Consider the following 18,408-nt stretch of genomic DNA (forward strand, 5'->3'; position numbering starts at 1 on the left):
TGAAACATTTTGTGTTTCCAAAAAAATGAGAGTTTTGGAGCATGTTGAGTGAGACTCTGTAGATTAATGACACGGATGTCCGGGTTGGGAAAGGAACACAATGACAAAGCTCCAGCTGGGACACTCAGATGCGCAGTGGGACGTTCCCAGACCCTCTGATTTTTCACAGGGTGTTGCTGGTCCCTGGTTGTAGCACTGGGAAAGACTTGAGAAGCCAAGCAAATCCACAGGCAGGAAGCTGATCCCAGAATCCCTGAGGCTGGAAAAGACCTCCATGACCATCGAGTCCAAGCTGTGCCTGATCCCCACCAGAGCACCGAGTGCCACAGACAGGAATTCCTTGGACACCTCCACGGGTGGCGACTCCAAACCTCCCTGGGCAGTTCCAAGGCCTGAACACCTTTTCCATGGGGAAATTCCTGCTGTGCCCACCCTGAGCCTGCCCTGGCCCAGCCTGAGGCCGTTCCCTCTGCTCCTGTCCCTGTTCCCTGGAGCACAGCCCAACCCCCCCGGCTGTCCCCTCCTGGCAGGAGTTGTGGGAAGTGAGAAGGTGAGAAGGATCCGGGCAGCACGCAGAGCCCAGATCCTTTGGGAATCCCATCTTTTTGGCAGCTTGGGAAGCGGGGTTTGTGTTCCCTGAGGTGGGGAGGTGGGATTTTCCCAAGGGATTTATGACGGAGTTGGGATCATCCCATATCTGGGAGTTTCATGGCATTTTCATCCCAAAGTGGTTCCAACAAACCAACGAACTCCTGGCCCAATTCAGGGATCACTTGGGAATTTTCTCCTGAATGAAATGCCTTCTCAGCTGGGAATTTTGCCAAGGGATTAATGATGGACTGGGGTTAATCCCATGCCTGGGAGTTTGGCGATATTTTCATCCCAAAGGAACCCAAAGCGCTTTACAAACTCCTGGGTTTCCATGGGAAATCCATAAGAGGACCAATGAATAAGGAGAGCTGAGACCTCTAGGATGTGGGAAATGTGAGGATGGGTTTCATCCCTCCAAGCACACGGACAATGCAGATATTGCCACCAGAGATTTCTATACAGTGAAACCCCCATGGAATTTTGGAGAAGAGTCCAACTGACCTCACTTCCATTTTTATTTTTGGGATGTTGACTCGTCTGCCTGGGTTGACTGCATTGACCCAACCCAACCATAAATGGAGCCTGAGGCTCAGGTTGGACACCAGAAGGAATTTCCCCATGGAAAGGGTGCTCAGGCCTTGGAAGGGGATGCCCCAGGAGGTTTGGAGTTGCCATCCCTGGAGATGTCTGAGGAATTCCTGGAGGTGGCACTCAGTGCTCTGGGCTGGGGACAAGGCTGGGATTGGGGACCCACCAGCAATTCCAAGGTTGGATGACCTTGGAATTCTTTTCTGACTCAATGATTCTGTCTGAGGTCCCTCTCATGGACACCACCTCCTCTTTGCAGATGAGCCCCACCCTTTCCTGCGACACCACATCCTCCCCCATTTTCCCTTCCAAAATGTCTTTTTCTCCAAATGGGAGGGAGAAAAGTTGTGCATTCCCCATCCGTGGAAGTGCTGTGAGCCAGGCTGGATGTGCCTTGTGCTGGGATGGTCAGGAATGCTTCCACAGCCATAAATTCCAGGGGATATCAGGGGAACGTAGGTGGGAATCAAACCATCAACCTTGCCTGCCACGGGAGCAGCTTTTCCTTAGTTCAGGAATTGGGAATCCCGCTGAACCAATGGGTTGAGAATGGGAAAGGACGGGAAGAGGCTGTGAAAGATGAGTAGGGTGGGAAACTCCCCAAAAGAGGGTAAGTGTTGAACAGAGAGGACAAAGACAGGAATCCTGGAAAACCACTGCTCTGGGAATACTCACAAACTGCGATTTATCCGCTGGAGGTGCTTCCGTGATGGATTTCAAGTCCTCCTCGGAGATCCGCTCCATCTCCTCCAGGGCCGACCCGGAGTACAGGACCGCGTCCTTCACGAAGATGCTGACGGCCCTCAGCATGAAGGACACAAACAGGTGCATGTGGATGTAGTTCCTAGTGCAGTGCAAACGTCTGGAAGAGGACAAGAAGGATTGGGAAGTTCAGTCCAGCTGTTGGATGGAGCCGGGGTCACTTCTGGCCCTGCAGAGCCCCAGCTCCTCCCACTGGCACCGTGTCCCCATGGGGAGCAGAGCGAGGGTCACGGCTCCCTGCTCTCCCATGGGGTTGGGAAGTGGATTGATACCTTCTCCAGGGGCTTCGGGGAATCATGGAATGGTTTGGCATGGATGGGACTTCAAGCCCATCCAATTCCACCCCCTGCCATGGGCAGGGACACCTCCCACTGTCCCAGGCTGCTCCAAGCCCTGTCCAGCCTGGCCTTGGGCACTGCCAGGGGATCCAGGGGCAGCCACAGCTGCTCTGGGCACCCTGTGCCAGGGCCTCCCAACCCTCCCAGCCAGGAATTCCTTCCCAAAATCTTCTCTAACCCTGCCCTGTGGCAGTGAAAAGCCATTCCCACTCTCCAATCCACTCCTGCCCTTGGATTCCAGAGGCTCCACAACCTGGGGCCACTGGAAACCTCGCAGAGCTTCCTGTAAACTATTAATTTTTTTGTCCAGCTCAATTTAGGAGCAACTCCAGCAGTAACTCGGGTGTGCTGGGCTGTTGTCCCTGTTTTCCTGCTGTAAATGCCATCCTTTGGAGCAGTCTGGGCTCCACCCCAGCAGTGGCAGCAGTGACCCCACAAATCCCAGTTGTAAAGCGCTTTAAGGTCCTTTTTGGAGAAAAAGCTTTTTTGGGGATGGTGAGAGGTGAATGGGTCAGAACCAGGAGGAAGAGGTGTATTTTGGAATCAGGAATCAGGATTTGGGGAAGAAGGAACTGACCTCTTGGGGTCCCCTCTGTTCTCTGGAGCTCTGGTGCCCTGCCTGGATTTATGAATGGATTTATATTCCTCTTAAATCCCAATAATCGGCACTAATTAAAGGCTGGTTTTTTATCCCTTTTGCAGGACGTTATGATAACAACACCAGCTGTTCTCTGCGCTTTTATAATCCAAATTACACCAAATGGAACTGATGAGGTTTATTGAATGAGGATTGGCTTTGTTCCCTGCATTTGAAAGGGAGTCAATGAATCTCTGGATTATCGAGGATAAAATCTGGCTTGATCCCTGCTGCTGCTCTGATCCTTGGGATAAAGATGCTCCAGCACTGCTGCCCAGGTGGTCTGGGCTGGAAATGAAGTGCGATAAAGATATGGATAAAGAAAAAGCAGGAATTCTCTTGCACATGTGGGCATGGAATATTTTAACAACCTTGCCAGCGTGCAGTGGGAAATGAAGCGGAGGGAAAAGGTTGGGAGAACAGGAGTGTGGTGGAGGAATGGGATCTGCAGTGCCCTTTGGATTTGGTCTGTCACGGATTTGGGATTTGCTGTCCAAGCAAACCCCCCGACACCTTTTGCTGTCTGCTGAGAGCTCTGAGCACTTTCAGAGCCCAAAGCCACACATTTCATTCCCAGTGTTCCGTGTCCGGGGCTTGGCTCAAGCCTCCCAAATCCCTCTGCAGACACCACGTGGCTGTTCTGGCCCCCACCAGCTCTTGTCCAGGTCCTGCTGGTTTTTTAGGAGAAGACACGAGCATACATTGAAGGGAAGCAAATCTGGGACTCGGGGTTTGGGGTCACCCTGCTCTATGGGGTCACCAGATAGAACATTCCCAAAGGACAAATCCCTGGATGTGAGTGACACCTTTAATCCCTCCCGTCCCATGCTGTCTGTGCCAGCAAGAATCTCAGAATGGTTTGGCCTGGAAGGGACCTTAAATATCATCCCATTCCAACCCTGGCACCTTCCACGATCCCAGGCTGCTCCAAGCCCTGTCCAGCCTGGCCTTGGACACTTCCAGGGATGGAAGCTGCAGCAGTGGATTGAGGAATGGATAATGAGGGTTCAAAGTGGCATTTAGGGGTCTAAATCCCTTCAAAGGGCTGTTGGGAAGGGAGGGGACACAATGGAGTCAGGAGGGTCAGTTTTGGATCCCTGGGAAGAGCAGCAGTGTGGGGAGACTGGAGGAATTGGCCTGGGAGTTTTCCATCCCTTTCAACTGGTTTATCCTTCATGAAAATTCAGACTTAGGGATTTCCCTCAGGGAATCTTATTTCTCTGCAAATCAGCCATCTGAAGCTAAGCCAGTCACCTGCAGGGACAACAGGGACAGAAAATCCTGGACAATATTCCAAAGGATTCCTGGAGATGCTCCTCTTCCCATTTGCTACAAAGAGGGGCTGGAAAACTCCACCTGAGGGAAGCGGAAGGAGTTCCAACATCCCACCCACCATCCCGCAGGAAGTTTGCTCTGGGATACCCTAAAACAGCCCAAATCACAGATGCCACCACCTCTGGTGGCTTCCTGAACTGTTCCACCCCAGTTTTATCCTTCCGGAAAAAGCCGCGGCTTCTCCGGTGTTGCTTAGGTAAAAACAGAGCCGCCTACCTGAAGTATCCCAGGATAAGGACAGCAACTGTGAGGGATCCCAGGGAGATGGAGTATCCAACAGTATAAATCAAATAGAGGCGATCAAAGACCTCCTGCAGCAGAAACGATGGAGAAAACAGCGTCACATGGGGAACGCGGCCCTCCTGCACCACACAACCCTGGCAGCACGCAGAGCCCAGATCCTTCGGGAATCCCGTCTTTTTTGGCAGCTTGGGAAGCGGGGTTTGTGTTCCCTGAGGTGGGGAGGTGGGATTTTCACAAGGGATTCATGATGGAGTGGGGTTAATCCCATACCTGGGAGTTTCGCGGGCATTTTCATCGCAAAGGAACCCAGAGTGGTTCCAACAAACCAATGAACTCCTGGCCCAATTCAGGGATCACTTGGGAATTTTCTCCTGGACAAAATGCCTGCTGAGCTGGGAATTTTGCAAGGGATTAACAATGGAGTGGGGGTCATCCCATACCTGGGAGTTTTGTGCCGTTTTCATCCCAAAGGAACCCAAGGTGCTTTACAAATTCCTGGCCCAATTCAGGGATCACTTGGGAATTTTCACCTGGACAAAATGCCTGCTGAGCTGGGAATTTGGCAAGGGATTAATGATGGAGTGGGGTTAATCCAATGCCTGGGAATTTCACAGAGTTTTCATCCCAAAGGAACCCAAAGCGCTTTACAAACTCCTGGCCGTGTCCAGGGATCACTTGGGAATTTTCACCTGGACAAAATGCCTGCTGAGCTGGGAATTGTGCTGGAATTTCACAATTTAGCTGTTGCTGGATGACTGATGTCCAGCCTGGGGGAGCGTAACCCACACCAGAAAACAGGGGAAGGAAATACTTTGGCTATGGGATATGAGGAAAAAAATCACCTGCGTTTATTTTTCCCTTTTTTAAATCCCAAGCAGCCTCTGCCTGTGGTTATCCAATCCAGACACAACCCGAGCTTGCCAAAAGCCCATTGGAAAAGGCTCTGTCACAGAAGAGTTCTTAATAATTAATAGTTTAGGAAGTTTTAGGTTGTTATTTTCTAAAGCTGGCCTTGAAACCCTGAGGTTTCCATTAAATATCAGGATATTTGCCTTGATCCTGCAGCTGAACTCAGGGATCCCTAGAAAGGGTTAAAATGCCTGCTCCCATCCCAGCCTGCCCTGCCATTCCCAGCCTGATTTTAGCAAAAAATCCCAAAAAAACCCAACCAATTCAGCATCTTTCTCCTCATTCCCTCCTCTCCCTCGCCCTGCCCACGGGGCTGCAGTAACGTCAGGAATGCTGGGCTCTGAATGACAGCTCTGATTGGGATTTGAGGCTTGGAACGCTGTCCTGGAATGCCAAACCTCAGCCCTATTACATCAGAATCCGCAGATTTGGGAATGTTTCTCTGCGGTTTGCGCTGGAGGAGCGAAGCCCTTGCCAATATTAATTTACTGAGTGTGTCTGTGCGTATTTATGGGATATTTTTATAGATTTTTATAGATCTGTCTGTGCAGGCAGCAGGCCCTGAAAAGCCAAGAAGAAGAGATTTCAAAGCTTTTAGGGAAAAATACCCTGGTGTGATTTTCCTGCTGCCAAGCTGGAATCCTCTTGGAGCTGGAAAATGTTTCCCTCCACAGTAAAAAATGAAATAGAAAAAAAAAATTAATTAATAGTAATAATAATCTCACTCCAAGGTTGGAATTTTCAGTAAAACAAAAATCGTGAGGCCTTAGCAAAACATCCCTGAGCCCCATTCAGAAATTTCACTGGGAAGATCCACGTTCCTATGGGCGGGAATGTCCTTGGGAAGAGCCTCTGGATTGGCAGGAGGTTTTGGGAAGTGGGGTGCTCTGATTGACCACAGGGCCTCTCTTCGAAAGGAGGTTGAGCACCAAGAGCCAAGACACAGAAAGCCTCTCCTGGAGCTCTCCTTGGAGGAGGTTCCCCAAATCCCACCTGGAGTCACTCTGGAAAGCCCCCGGGAAATGTGATTTCTTAGAGGTGGTGCTCAGATCCTTGGGGAAACCCCTTGGAGCAAAAAATTGAGGTTCTCCACTTCCACTTCTCCCTCACTTGGAGTTCCCAGGAGCTTTTCCTCCCTGGATTTACCCACGAGGGGACAAAATCTCCAAAGGAGTTCCATGTATCCTGAGGGAGATCCCAGCTCCATGAAAACCACAGCGGACAACCAGGAAAGATCCTCCAGGCAGGAAAATATTGAATGATCTGCCAGCTGCAACGATGATCTCCATGGTCTGAGGGTTGTCCTTAGGGAGCTGAGATGGATGGGAAGTTAAATAATTCCCAGAAAACCACAAAGGCCACGATGGCCAAGCCATGGACACAACCTGGAGATCCAGCACTCCAGGAAGTTCCCTGGAAGTCTCCTGGAAATCCACCCTGAGGAGACACTGACCATCCCTGGTCATCCCTTGTTGGAAGAGGCCAAACCTGGCGTTGCCACGAGATCCTGGTCTATAAAGTGTGATGATTAAACCAATGTGATTCAATTGAATTATAATTTAATCAGAATATTCGGGGCTTTGAGCAACCTGGGCTGGTGGAGGTGTCCCTGCCCATGACATAGAGTTGGAACTGGCTGGACTTTAAGGTCCCTTCCAACCCCAATCGATTCAGGATTCCAGGATTCCATGAATTAGATTCCTGCAGGAACCCTCCCCTCTTTCAACTCTTGCCATGTGTGCAAAAGGAAAAGGAAAACCAGACAGAGCAGGAATTTTCTGGTGGCAAATCCTATCCTGAGTTTCACGGAGCTGTGCCCTGCATCCAAATTTTTCCTTTCATCCTTTTTATTCCCCTTTAGTGAGACACCAGCAGCACTTGGGCTGTGAAGCTGGGAGGGATCCACAGCAGCACAGGGAAGCATAAGTAAGGATTTCCCAGATGGAATTTCTGCAAAGTTTCTGCGAGCTGCAGATTCAGATGTCGTTAAGGACACATTTGGAATCAGGGGTTTGCTGCTTGGAGTGATAAACAAAGCCAGAAAATCTCTGTCCTTGCTTTTCTTGTATTTTTTTTTAACAGGAAAATGGGACTGGATAAAAAGATAAATGGGATATTCACAAAATGGGATATTCACAGAAGGCACTGATTTCCAAAGCCTCAGGGAAAACTTTGAGTGTTGATGACCCTGCTCCTGCAGGACTCTGTTCCCCTCATCCACAGAGATTCCAGGCTCTTAAATCCTCCCAGGTTGGGATCAGCTCTCACAAAAGACCCCCAATTTAGCCCCCGACACTCCCATTTACTCTCAGACACCCCAATTTAGACACGCATGTCCATAAAAATCATTCTTTCCAACACAAACCATTCCAGGATTCTCGGATTCTATTTCCAGACCAAATCCATAGGCATGGAATGAGGATGGCACCTCGGGGTTAATTGAAATTATGAACAAAACATCTCCCAGATAATTTTTTTAATTCCTCCACAGACTTTAAAACCTCTGCCCGTGTCCTGCTGCAAACGCCTGACACTTTGCTGACATTCCTTTGTGGAAACTGGGGATGAAACAATCCAAACCCGTTCCTGTGCCGTCACTTTGAGGCTCCACAAAGTTGTTTGCTTTTCCCAGGACCCCAGAGAGCTCCAGGACTGCTGCTTGGAACAATGGGGTTTAGATAAAGCAGCCCCGCAACACGCTGGGCCCTTCCCATTGTGTTTGGAAGGGGACGGGTTCTCCAGGCCCCTCCGAGTTCCCGGGAAGCCGTCAAACCCTCACGCTACAGACAAGCAGGAGCAGATGAAGACAGGATTGGGGCTGGATCTGAGCATGGCCCGTCCTGCTGGTGGTGGTGGTTCCCAAGCTGAGCCAACCTCCCAAGTTGCTGGCTCCGACTCCCCTTTCCTGGGATTTAGGGAGGTGGAGATCCCATTCACCCTTCAGCTCACCCTTGGGAAGAGCGTGGGTTGGACCTGCTTTAAGACCAGCTGTGTTTGGCATCCCTGATCTTTTGGGGGAGATGGGAGTGGGGGAAATTCCTGGGTTTTGACCCAAACATGCCATTGCTGCTGCCGCTGTTGGAAAAAGTGACCTGAAAAATGATCCTGCTGCTATTGGCTGGATGTGTGGAAGGTAAGGGATTCACAGTCTGTGGTTGTGTGGAATCTGGGGAGAAATGGGCTAAAAACCTGCCTGAGGTTCATCGCTCATAATTTCTGCTGCATTTTGTCCAAAGATTCAGGAGCTCCAGGAATACAGGTCACCCTCCCTCCTGGTTTTAAGGGAATTCAGGGAACAAAGGAGAAGGGCCTGGCCAGAGGTCCTTTTAAATCTGCTCCCCATCTCCTTCATGGCCTGGAAGGGGTGCTTAGGGAAGAAGTGTGGGAACAGAACAAATCCACAATAATGGTGAGCAGCTGAAGCAAATCCAGAGGAGGTCACAGAGCTGCTCCAGGGCTGGAGCCCCTCTGCTCTGGAGCCAGGCTGGGAGAGCTGGGGATGTTCCCCTGGAGAGGAGAAGATCCAGGGAGAGCTCAGAGCCCTTGCAGGGCCTGGAGGGGCTCCAGGAGAGCTGGAGAGGGACTGGGGACAAGGGATGGAGGGACAGGATGAGGGTTCAAGTTGAAAGAGAATCGATTCAGATGGGATATTGGGAAGGAATTCCTGGCTGGGAGGGTGGTGAGGCATGGGAATGGAATTCCCAGAGCAGCTGTGGCTGCCCCTGGATCCCTGGCAGTGCCCAAGGCCAGGCTGGACGGGGCTTGGAGCAGCCTGGGACAGTGGGAGATGACCCTGCCATGAGGGACAAGACCACCCAGTGCCACCCCTGCCATGGCAGGGACACCTCCCACTGTCCCAGGCTGCTCCAAGCCTTGTCCAGCGTGGCCTTGGACCCTGCCAGCTGATTGTTCACTTCCTCTTTAATGTTATCTGGAAGGAATTTGAGGAAACACTTCCCTGCATTGCTTCATCCCACCTGGCTAAAGGAGGAGTCAGCCCCCAGGGCTGTCAGTTCCCATCCTGCAGTGGTAATTTTCCCTGAGGAAGCAGCGCAGGAGCTGCAGCTCCCCGGGCAGTTACGAGCTGTTAATTCTGCAGGCTCTGATGGCTTTAACACACTTTGCTCTTTGCAGAGAGCGGTTTCCGAGCTGCTCTGTGTGGAATAATCCCCATTTATTCGGGGCAGGACACCAGCTTGCTCTGGGGCCCTCTGTTTGCTGCTTTGGCCAATCTTAAAATTATCCCAGCATGGCTAAAATGGGAAAACTCCCCACCTAAACAAACATCCCTGGCTGGAGATGTGTGCACGCACGTGGTGTTTATTTAGGTGTGGATATCTCCAGCTATCTATAGGTTCAGGCCTATTTCCAGAGATAGCCAGCAAATCCATATATTTATAGCCACAGACAGTTGGTTTTCTTTTTTTTTTCTTTTTTTTTTTTTTTTTTTTCTAAAAGCCCAGTTTCTTAAAATTCCCTCTGGTTGCATCTGCTCGGAGTCAGCCACGATCTCCTGGCAAAACCTTGGGTAAATGCAGCTGTTGGTGGTGACGCAAAGATGCTGCTCCCCAGGGAGGGAAATAATAATAGAAAACCATCTCTCGCTCAAGACAACGGCTCAATGTGGCCAAATTCCCCTGTTCTGACATCTCTGGACATATTTACTCCATGAAAAAGAGATATCAAAGGAAGGTTTATTAATCCCAGGGCTGCAGTGCCACATTGAAGTGTGACAAGAGGCCTTGTGTGCTCTCTGTGACTAAAGGCATCGGAACACTGAGGGAAAAAGAACATTTTTTTCCCTCTCTTTTATTTCCAGAGTGGTTTTCATAGCCCAAGGCCCAAGAGACCTGCAGAGGATGCACAGATAGTGCTTCATTTGTCCCCAGGATTCAGCCACCTCTGTGATAAAATCAGGGAATTCCATGACAAGGCACAGAATCACTGAGGGCAGGGCCGAGGAAAAGACCTCTTGCAAATACAAGGCTAATAATAATAATAACAATAATAATAATAATAATAATAATAATAATAATAATAATAATAATAATAATAATAATAATAATAATAATAATAATAATAATAAAGAGATGTTGTTGAAAATCTGCTCCATGAAAAAGAGATATCAAAGGAAGGTTTATTAATCCCAGGGCTGCAGTGCCACATTGAAGTGTGACAAGAGGCCTTGTGTGCTCTCTGTGACTAAAGGCATCAGCACACTGAGGGGAAAATAACATTTTTTCCCCTCTCTTTTATTTCCAGAGTGGTTTTCATAGCCCAAGGCCCAAGAGACCTGCAGAGGATGTCACAATAATTCACAATAATTGGATTGTCACAATAATTCAGCCACCTCTGTGATAAACTCAGGGAACTCTGTGACAAGGCACAGAATCGCTGAGGTGAGGAAGAAACCTCTTGCAAATATAAAGTTAATAATTAGAATAAGAATAAAAATTGATAAATAGATGCCATTAAAAAGCATTTGTTGATGAAGACACGATTTCAAAGCTGGCAGAAACATCAATTTTTTCCGTGTTCTTTGTCCTAGGTAAGCACCACTTCAAGTAAGACCAGCCTGGTCATTTAATCTGAACAGTGATGATGCTTTAATTTGTCTTAATAATAAATATTATTCCATTCACCTTTGTAGCTATGATGGAAAATTCTTGGCAAAAGAGGCCTCAGCTTTGGCAACAGGATAATGAGGACTGAGATTTTGGGATGGGTTAATAAAACAGCTCCTTGAGGGAGAGCTCATGAGGAGCAGTAATTTTCCAAGAGGTTGAGAACAAAAATGAGGTGACACCTCCTGTAAATGTCTCTGCTGGGAAGCACAGCCCGAGTCCCTTGAGCTGTGACTCCCCTGTTGTTGGACCCCTGGTTGCTGAGAATTTCAGATTTCTGCGCTGCCAGGCACTGACCCCCAAGAGAACACTGCATTGACCTGAGGCCGTGGAGAAGCTTCCAAAACTGGGATTGTGGGTGTGGAGTTTGGATAGAAGTGTGTGAGATCACAGGGTGGGAAACTCAGGGTTTAAGGGTTTAGAATAAAGTAATGGATATAAAGCAAGGTGGAGGTTTTGGGGTGGGGGCTGGTCCTTCTTCTTCACCTTCTTCACCTTCTTCTTCACTTTCATCTTCTTTCTTTTTTTTTTTTTTTTTCTCCTCCTCCTCCTCCTCCTCCTTCTCCTTCTCCTCCTCCTCCTCCTCCTCCTCCTCCTTCTCCTTCTCCTTCTCCTTCTTCCCTTCTCCTCCTCCTCCTCCATGGCTCTGGGTGGTTTTGTGTAATTGGATAAAAAGTCCCCACTGCAGCCACGGGTGGTTGGTTATTGGGTTAAAAGTGAAAATAATTTCGGTGTCATTTCTTAATTGGACAGTTGATCCTTCAAAGGCCTTGTAGAGAGAGAGATGGGGCTCCATGTTTAGTTTGTGAGAGTGAAGTGCTGCAGAGCTCAGGGTTTGTGAGACTGTGACACAGATAAGAACTGATAAACATCTGAGTCCCAACAAGAAATACTGTCTCGTACATTTAACCCCAACCCTGGCAAAAAGAAGCAAAGACTCCACACCCTGTGACCACTCAGGGGACGCAGACAGAGTCAGGCACATCAAACCCACCACAGGAGATTTTGCTTTCAGCCTTTTAAATCACCCTGGAGGTGGAAAGTCTCCACTTCTTCATTGTGGTGGGAAAAAAAAAAAAAAGAATGGGCAGCTCTGTTGTTGTTTGTGCCCTTCCTTTAGCAAGTCACCCTGACAAATCCTGCCAGTGGGAGGTTAAAAAGGAAGGATGTCGTTTCCCTGGGGGAAATCTTGGAAATCAGCCAGACAATTCCCACCCCAGGGTGCGGCTTAGGGTAGCAGGATGGGGGAGATGATTTCAGAGAAGTCAAAAGTTTGTGCATTGATCAAAGTGCTCCATGACCCCAACACCTGCTCCAGGACCTTCCCAGAAAAGTCTGGGACTTAAAGAGTTCTTTCCACTAAGAACTGGGAAAATCCCACCAAACTGGTTCTGGAAGGGAATGCCATCCAGGCCTTTGCTGGAGTGGCTGGAGCAGCACACAGTGCACACAACCTTCTACTCCTCGTCCACATGTGAGAAAACACTCAGCAGCTCAAAGAACTCATTTCCTCCTTTCCCTCATTTCCTTATTTTCCTCAATCATTGCATTCATGAGTTGCTTCACTCTTAAGGAGAAAAAAGCAACAACAACAACAAAAAGCAGCAACAACAGAAAACCAAAACCAACCAACCAACCAAAAAAAACCCAAAAAAAAAAAAAAAAAATACAACAACAACAAAAAAACCCAAACAAAAAATCCAAATAAAAACAACCCAAGTCCAAAAAGCCCTATTCTGTGGTTAAATTTAAAATTAAAACATTGTCCCAAAGGGCCCCTGGATGATCCTCAAGGAAGCTGTGGTTAGATCCTTATCTCCAGCTGTCTGGGATAATCCTCCCTGCAGCTGATCAGCTCCTGATGCCATGCCCCGTGTCCAAGGGGACTCTTCCAAGAGCCACTGGAGAAACAGAGGGTTTGGGTAAATTCTTTGGGAATTACAGGTGCGTGTGGGTGGGAATGTCATTCTCTGTGGGACAAGGAGGTCACATCCTCCCAAGGGACACCAGCGACAGCTTTGCTGCCACCTTAGCATGGAATTCCTTCCAGACTTCCAGCACTACAGAGCCCCAGGCTGGCTCATGGGGAGGTAGGAAATTTCTGGCAACTGCTATTTTATCATTATCTGAATTTTTGTAAATTTATGGCTCACGAATTTATTAATTTTTTTTTTTCCCTGGAGCACACCAGACCCTCTCTATTTTTTAAACCCTTTTCCAACTTTGAACCGTGTCGCTGTTTCCAAATTGTGACTACATCAGAATTAATTCAAGATAATGGAATACCAGTTAGGTTTGGGTGGGGAGGGACCTTAAGGATCATCCCATTCCACTCCCTGCCACGTGCAGGGACACCTCCCACTGTCCCAGGCAGCTCCAACCTGGCCTTGGGCACTTCCAGGGATCCAGGGGCAGCCACAGCTGCTCTGGGCACCCTGTGCCAGGGCCTCTCCATCCCCTCAGCCAGGAATTCCTTCCCAATGTCCCATCTAAATCTACTTCCTTCAGTTTAAAGCCATTCCCTGTGTCCTGTCCCTCCATGCCTTATCACCAGTCCCTCTCCAGCTCTCCTGGAGCCCCTCCAGGCCCTCGAGAGGCTCTGAGCTCTCCCTGGATCCTTCTCCTCTCCAGGCTGGACGCTCCCAGCTTGGGCGACCAGTTGCTCTGGGTTTGACTCCACGTGTGTTTGGACATCCCCTCCCAGAGACAGCCACAAAAACATTGGAATTTTTGATAACAACCTGGCAGCAAAATGATTTCCTGCTGCGGCAGAGGGAGTCTCAATGCCATGGAACAACCTCCAACCACTTCTGAGCGTCCCTGAGACCGCTCCAATTTTCCCCAAGATCCCTTCAGGAATGGGATCATGGCAGCTGCAGGAAACTTTTCTGCCTTTGAGGACAATTTTCCAATCAAACCATTGCCCATCAAAGCACGATGTGGCTTTGGCAAGCTCAGGACGGGTTTCCAAGAGGAGGAAGATGAGCTGGAGCTCATCCGGGGTTTTAAATGAGACAGAGGTCCGTGGGTTAGCCCGGCGTGAGGCCAGGAATTCCTGCTGTGTGCAGGAATGGGAATGCCTACCCTTTCCCTCGTCTCGTTGGTGAGGAACTTGGCGCACTCGCTGTAGTTGGCCCAGGTGCGGTTGTTGCCCGGGACCAGCTCCCAGCTCCCGTTCAGGTCACACCGGCGGTAAGCGTGGCCTGCCGAGAGAGAGGAGACACGGAATGAGTGGGAAAACGGCAGGAAATTCACCCCAAACATCCCAAATTCATCCAAAATTCACTCCTGCCCAGAGAGAGAGGAGACATGGAATGAGCGGGAAAACTGCAGGAAATTCACCCCAAATTCATCCCAAATTCATCCCAAATTCATCCCTGCCCAGAGAGAGAAGAGATGTGGAATGAGTGGGAAAATGACAGAAAATTCACCCCAAATTCATCCCAAATTCATCCCTGCCCAGAGAGAGGAGACATGGAATGAATGGGAAAACAGCAGGAGATTCATCCCAAATTCCCCAAATTCATCCCTACTGACAGAGAGAAGATGTGGAATGAGCGGGAAAATGGCAGGAAATTCACCCCAAACATCCCAAATTCATCCAAAATTCACTCAAAATTCATCCCTGCCGAGAGATGAGACATGGAATGAGCGGGAAAACTGCAGGAAATTCATCCCACATTCATCCCAAATTCATCCCTGCCCAGAGAGAGGAGACATGGAATGAGTGGGAAAATGGCAGGAAATTCATCCCAAATTAATCCCTGCTGACAGAGAGGAGACATGGAATGAGTGGGAAAATGGCCAGAAATTCATCCTCCGGTGGAGCCTGTTATAGGCTCCATATATTATAATATTGGCTTTTCACAAATATTGAAACGGATTTTACATGTGTGGTGTTAAAGGAACTTTGTTATAAAGATACAATTTTTATTTCTGTTGTTAATTATGCTCAGTGAAATAGCTGATATCAGTGCGCTCGTGATAAAATGCCTGCTGGGATGGGATAGCACCCAACGCACGGTGGGAGGGGAATTTGGAATTTCCTGGCTGTCGGGAATTTCCTGCGCTGGGGCTGCACACCCACCTTTGTGGTTGAAGTCGTAGATGTACTCGGGGCAGGGCATGGCCACCACCTTGCCGGGCACGCCCTCGGGCCAGCACACGATGCCGTCCCACTCTGGAAGGCAGAACCCATCTGTGGGAGAGAACGGGGACACAGAGGAGTCACTGCACCTGCGGAGGTGACGCCGGTGCCCCCCCTGCTTGGGGGGCTGCCCGTGAAGAACCAGCGCTGGTGTTCCGTTGGGAAACCTGTCCTAGGAATATTGCAATTCCTTCTCAGGGTGTGGCTCTAGAAGGTGGGAATTATCCCAAGTTTTATTCCACAAGGACAAATTGTGTCCAGCTCTGGGATTGTCAGGATCAGAACGATGTGGAACTGCTGGAGAGATGCAGAGGAGGCAACTCCAGAGAAGTTTCTCCCAGGGCTGGAGCTCCTCTGCTCTGGAGCCAGGCTGGCAGAGCTGGGAATGTTCCCCTGGAGAGGAGAAGCTCCAGGGAGAGCTCAGAGCCCCTGGCAGGGCCCAAAGGGGCTCCAGGAGAGCTGGAGAGGGACTGGGGACAAGGCATGGAGGGACAGGACACAGGGAATGGCTTTCAGCTGAAAGAAGTAGATTTAGATGGGACATTGGGAAGGAATTCCTGGCTGGGAGGGTGGGGAGGAGCTGGGATGGAATTCCCAGAGCAGCTGTGGCTGTCCCTGGATCCCTGGCAGTGCCCAAGGCCAGGTTGGAGCAGCCTGGGACAGCGGGAGGTGTCCCTGCCCATGGCAGGGGTGGAATGCGATGATCTCCCCAGGTCCAGGACCTGCTCCTGCCCTTGCTGAATTCCAGAAGTTTCCTCCCTGCCCATCTCTCCAGCATGTCCAGGTCCCTCCGAAGGGCTCCACAACCCCCCAAGGCATCGCTCGCTCCCAGCTCCGTGCCCTCAGGGAACTCCTTGGCTTTGGGCTGGGTAACTGCACCCACCCATGGAATTCCAGCTGCAATACTGAGAATGAAACGCTCAAAGTGGCAGATCTGCCCTAAATCTGCTCCCAGAACTGTGTCTGCCCTCAGGGATGAGGTTATCAAGTGAAATAGCTGACGAGGTTATCAAGTGCTGCACACAGGAGTCACCTGGGAAGCAAAAGGAACAGGAATCACCTGTGGGATTTTCCGAGACCCCCATCGAAGGGAGGGATATGGGGAATCTGACTCCATGTTCTCAGAAGGCTAATTTATGGTTTTATGATCTATATTATATTAAAGAATACTATACCAAAGAGTACAGAAAGGATACAGACAGAAGGCTAAAAAGATAATAATGAAAACTCGTGACTCCTTCCAGAGTCCCGACACAGCTTGATGGTGACTGGTCATTAAATAAAAACAATTCACATGAAACCAACAAAACAATCATCTGTTGGTAAACAATGTCCAAACACATTCCAAAGCAGCAAAACACAGGAGAAGCAAATCAGATAATTATTGTTTTCCTTTTTCTCTGAGGCTTCTCAGCTTCCCAGGAGAAGAAATCCTGGGCAAAGAGATTTTCCAGAAAATATGACGGTGACAACCACCTGCTCTTATCCGCCAAAAAATCCTCGTGGAACTCGTGAAAAAAATCCAAACTTGTGGAAATCCAAACAGAACCAAGATCTCAGCATGATCCATGGATATCAAAGCTTCCCAGCACCCAGGAGTTCATCCTTCCTCACCAATGTGATTCCGCAAGATTAAAGGAAAACCAGGATTGCTTCAAAGCCTTTTGGCTGGTCCAGGCTCAGAGCCGACACGGATTAATTCAGTTTGGTGGTTTTTAGGACGTGAAAAACACTGAAAATCTCCTTGTTTAGCAGCTGATTCCTTATCTCTAATTTAGTGTGGATGAAAAGGACCGGACAAATCGCAGCCTTTCTTCTAAAGCATCGGCTGGGAGTGCGGGTCAGGAGCAAAAATTCCTCAACATCCACGTGATAAAAAAAAGAGGGAAATAATTCATTGCATTTTCTCTGCTTCTTGGGAGAAGAAAAATACATTTCCTATTCGTGAAAACTAGGAAAACCCTTCCCTCTGGCTCATTATTTGCAGGATAATTTACACTGGGAAAAAAGAGTTTACTTATTTCTCAGTTCTCTGGAAGGTACAAAAGACAAAGGAAAAAAACTGAAAAACAACACAGGGCCCCACAAAATTTGGCTCAGGACAAAATGTTGATGTCCTTGACGTCTTTTCTGCAGACAAGAAAGTAAATAAAGATTTAATGGAGCCCTCAAAGTGCTCTTGCCTAAAATAAAATCAGTTCTTATGACAAAATAAATCAATTTGAGTAAACTTTAAAAGAAACACAGTGGAGAAACAACTCTGAGAGAAAAACAGTCCTCCAAAAGTGCTCTGAAATGAGAGGGGAAACCTCCCACTTTTCCAAAATCTTCACAAATTGCAAAGGGCAATTTCATTTTTAAGAGGTTTCGTTTCTCATCCCACCGAAATGTGTGGCCAGAAAAGAAGAAAGTGCTAAATTTTGTGGTGGGTGCATCCTCCTTGTACTGGAAAAACTGATAACGAAGCACACAATCATTGATTTTTGGGTATTTTGAGCCCCCCTAAATCCTCCCCAAAAGCTGAAGGGAACGGTGGTGGGACACCTCTGGACTGCTGCTTTATGGGGGGACAATGTGGGGAGCCAAGAGCTGCCCTAGAAATAGTTAAAAATATGATTGTTGCATTTAAAATTGTGACCTCTGCATGGAAATGATTCTTTAAATGATTTAATCCTGAGTCATCCTGAATATTAAGTGCTGATAAGAATCCAGTGGGACTCAAAATCTGGGAAGTGTTTGAGCTTCCCAACAGAGGGATCCGTTTCTGTTACCAAGACCTGAACCCCCCTGCCAGAGAAATCTCTTCCCCCTCCCCTCCATCACCTCTGGCCTCTCTCCCCCATTCCTTGCTTGGAAAAGCCATTCCAGGAAAATGTGGAGGAGGGATAAAACATCTCAGTGGTGGTTTCCTTCCTGGAATTCCCCAGTGATGGATGACGAGTTGAGGGAAGGGCGGGTGGATATTTGGGAGCTGCTACCTGGACATTGCCCTAAAATTCAGGATAACAGAGCGGTTCCCTGAAAATCCTGGGAGCGACGGGGGAAGGAGAGAGGATTTGGGTTGGGAACAGGGATTGCAGGTAGGGGAACCTGGTGAGGAATATCCACAGGTGCCTCTGGAGCTCCTACATTGACTGAAACTCTTGGAAAACCTTTTTCAAATGGAAATATGGACTGATATCAGGAGCGGCTGCACTTTGGGATTGTTGGATCCACATTCCTGGGGCTCAACCA

The 18,408-nt window shown here is 48.8% G+C and overlaps 1 protein-coding gene across 1 annotated transcript in view; it reads right to left on the minus strand.

The window, feature by feature from the left end:
- PTH1R (parathyroid hormone 1 receptor) overlaps window positions 1–18,408 on the minus strand; it is a 93,176-nt gene that overhangs the window by 22,154 nt on the left and 52,614 nt on the right. Inside the window, exons 3-6 of the mRNA XM_030943339.1 lie at window positions 15,115–15,225; window positions 14,112–14,230; window positions 4,468–4,562; window positions 1,855–2,041 (exon numbers count right to left, since the gene is read on the minus strand). Of these exons, the coding sequence (XP_030799199.1) occupies window positions 1,855–2,041; window positions 4,468–4,562; window positions 14,112–14,230; window positions 15,115–15,225 (512 nt within the window). The remainder of the gene's footprint in view (window positions 1–1,854; window positions 2,042–4,467; window positions 4,563–14,111; window positions 14,231–15,114; window positions 15,226–18,408) is intronic.

This window comes from Camarhynchus parvulus, chromosome 2 (genome assembly GCF_901933205.1).
Source record: "Camarhynchus parvulus chromosome 2, STF_HiC, whole genome shotgun sequence".
In the NCBI taxonomy this organism is placed as follows: domain Eukaryota; kingdom Metazoa; phylum Chordata; class Aves; order Passeriformes; family Thraupidae; genus Camarhynchus; species Camarhynchus parvulus.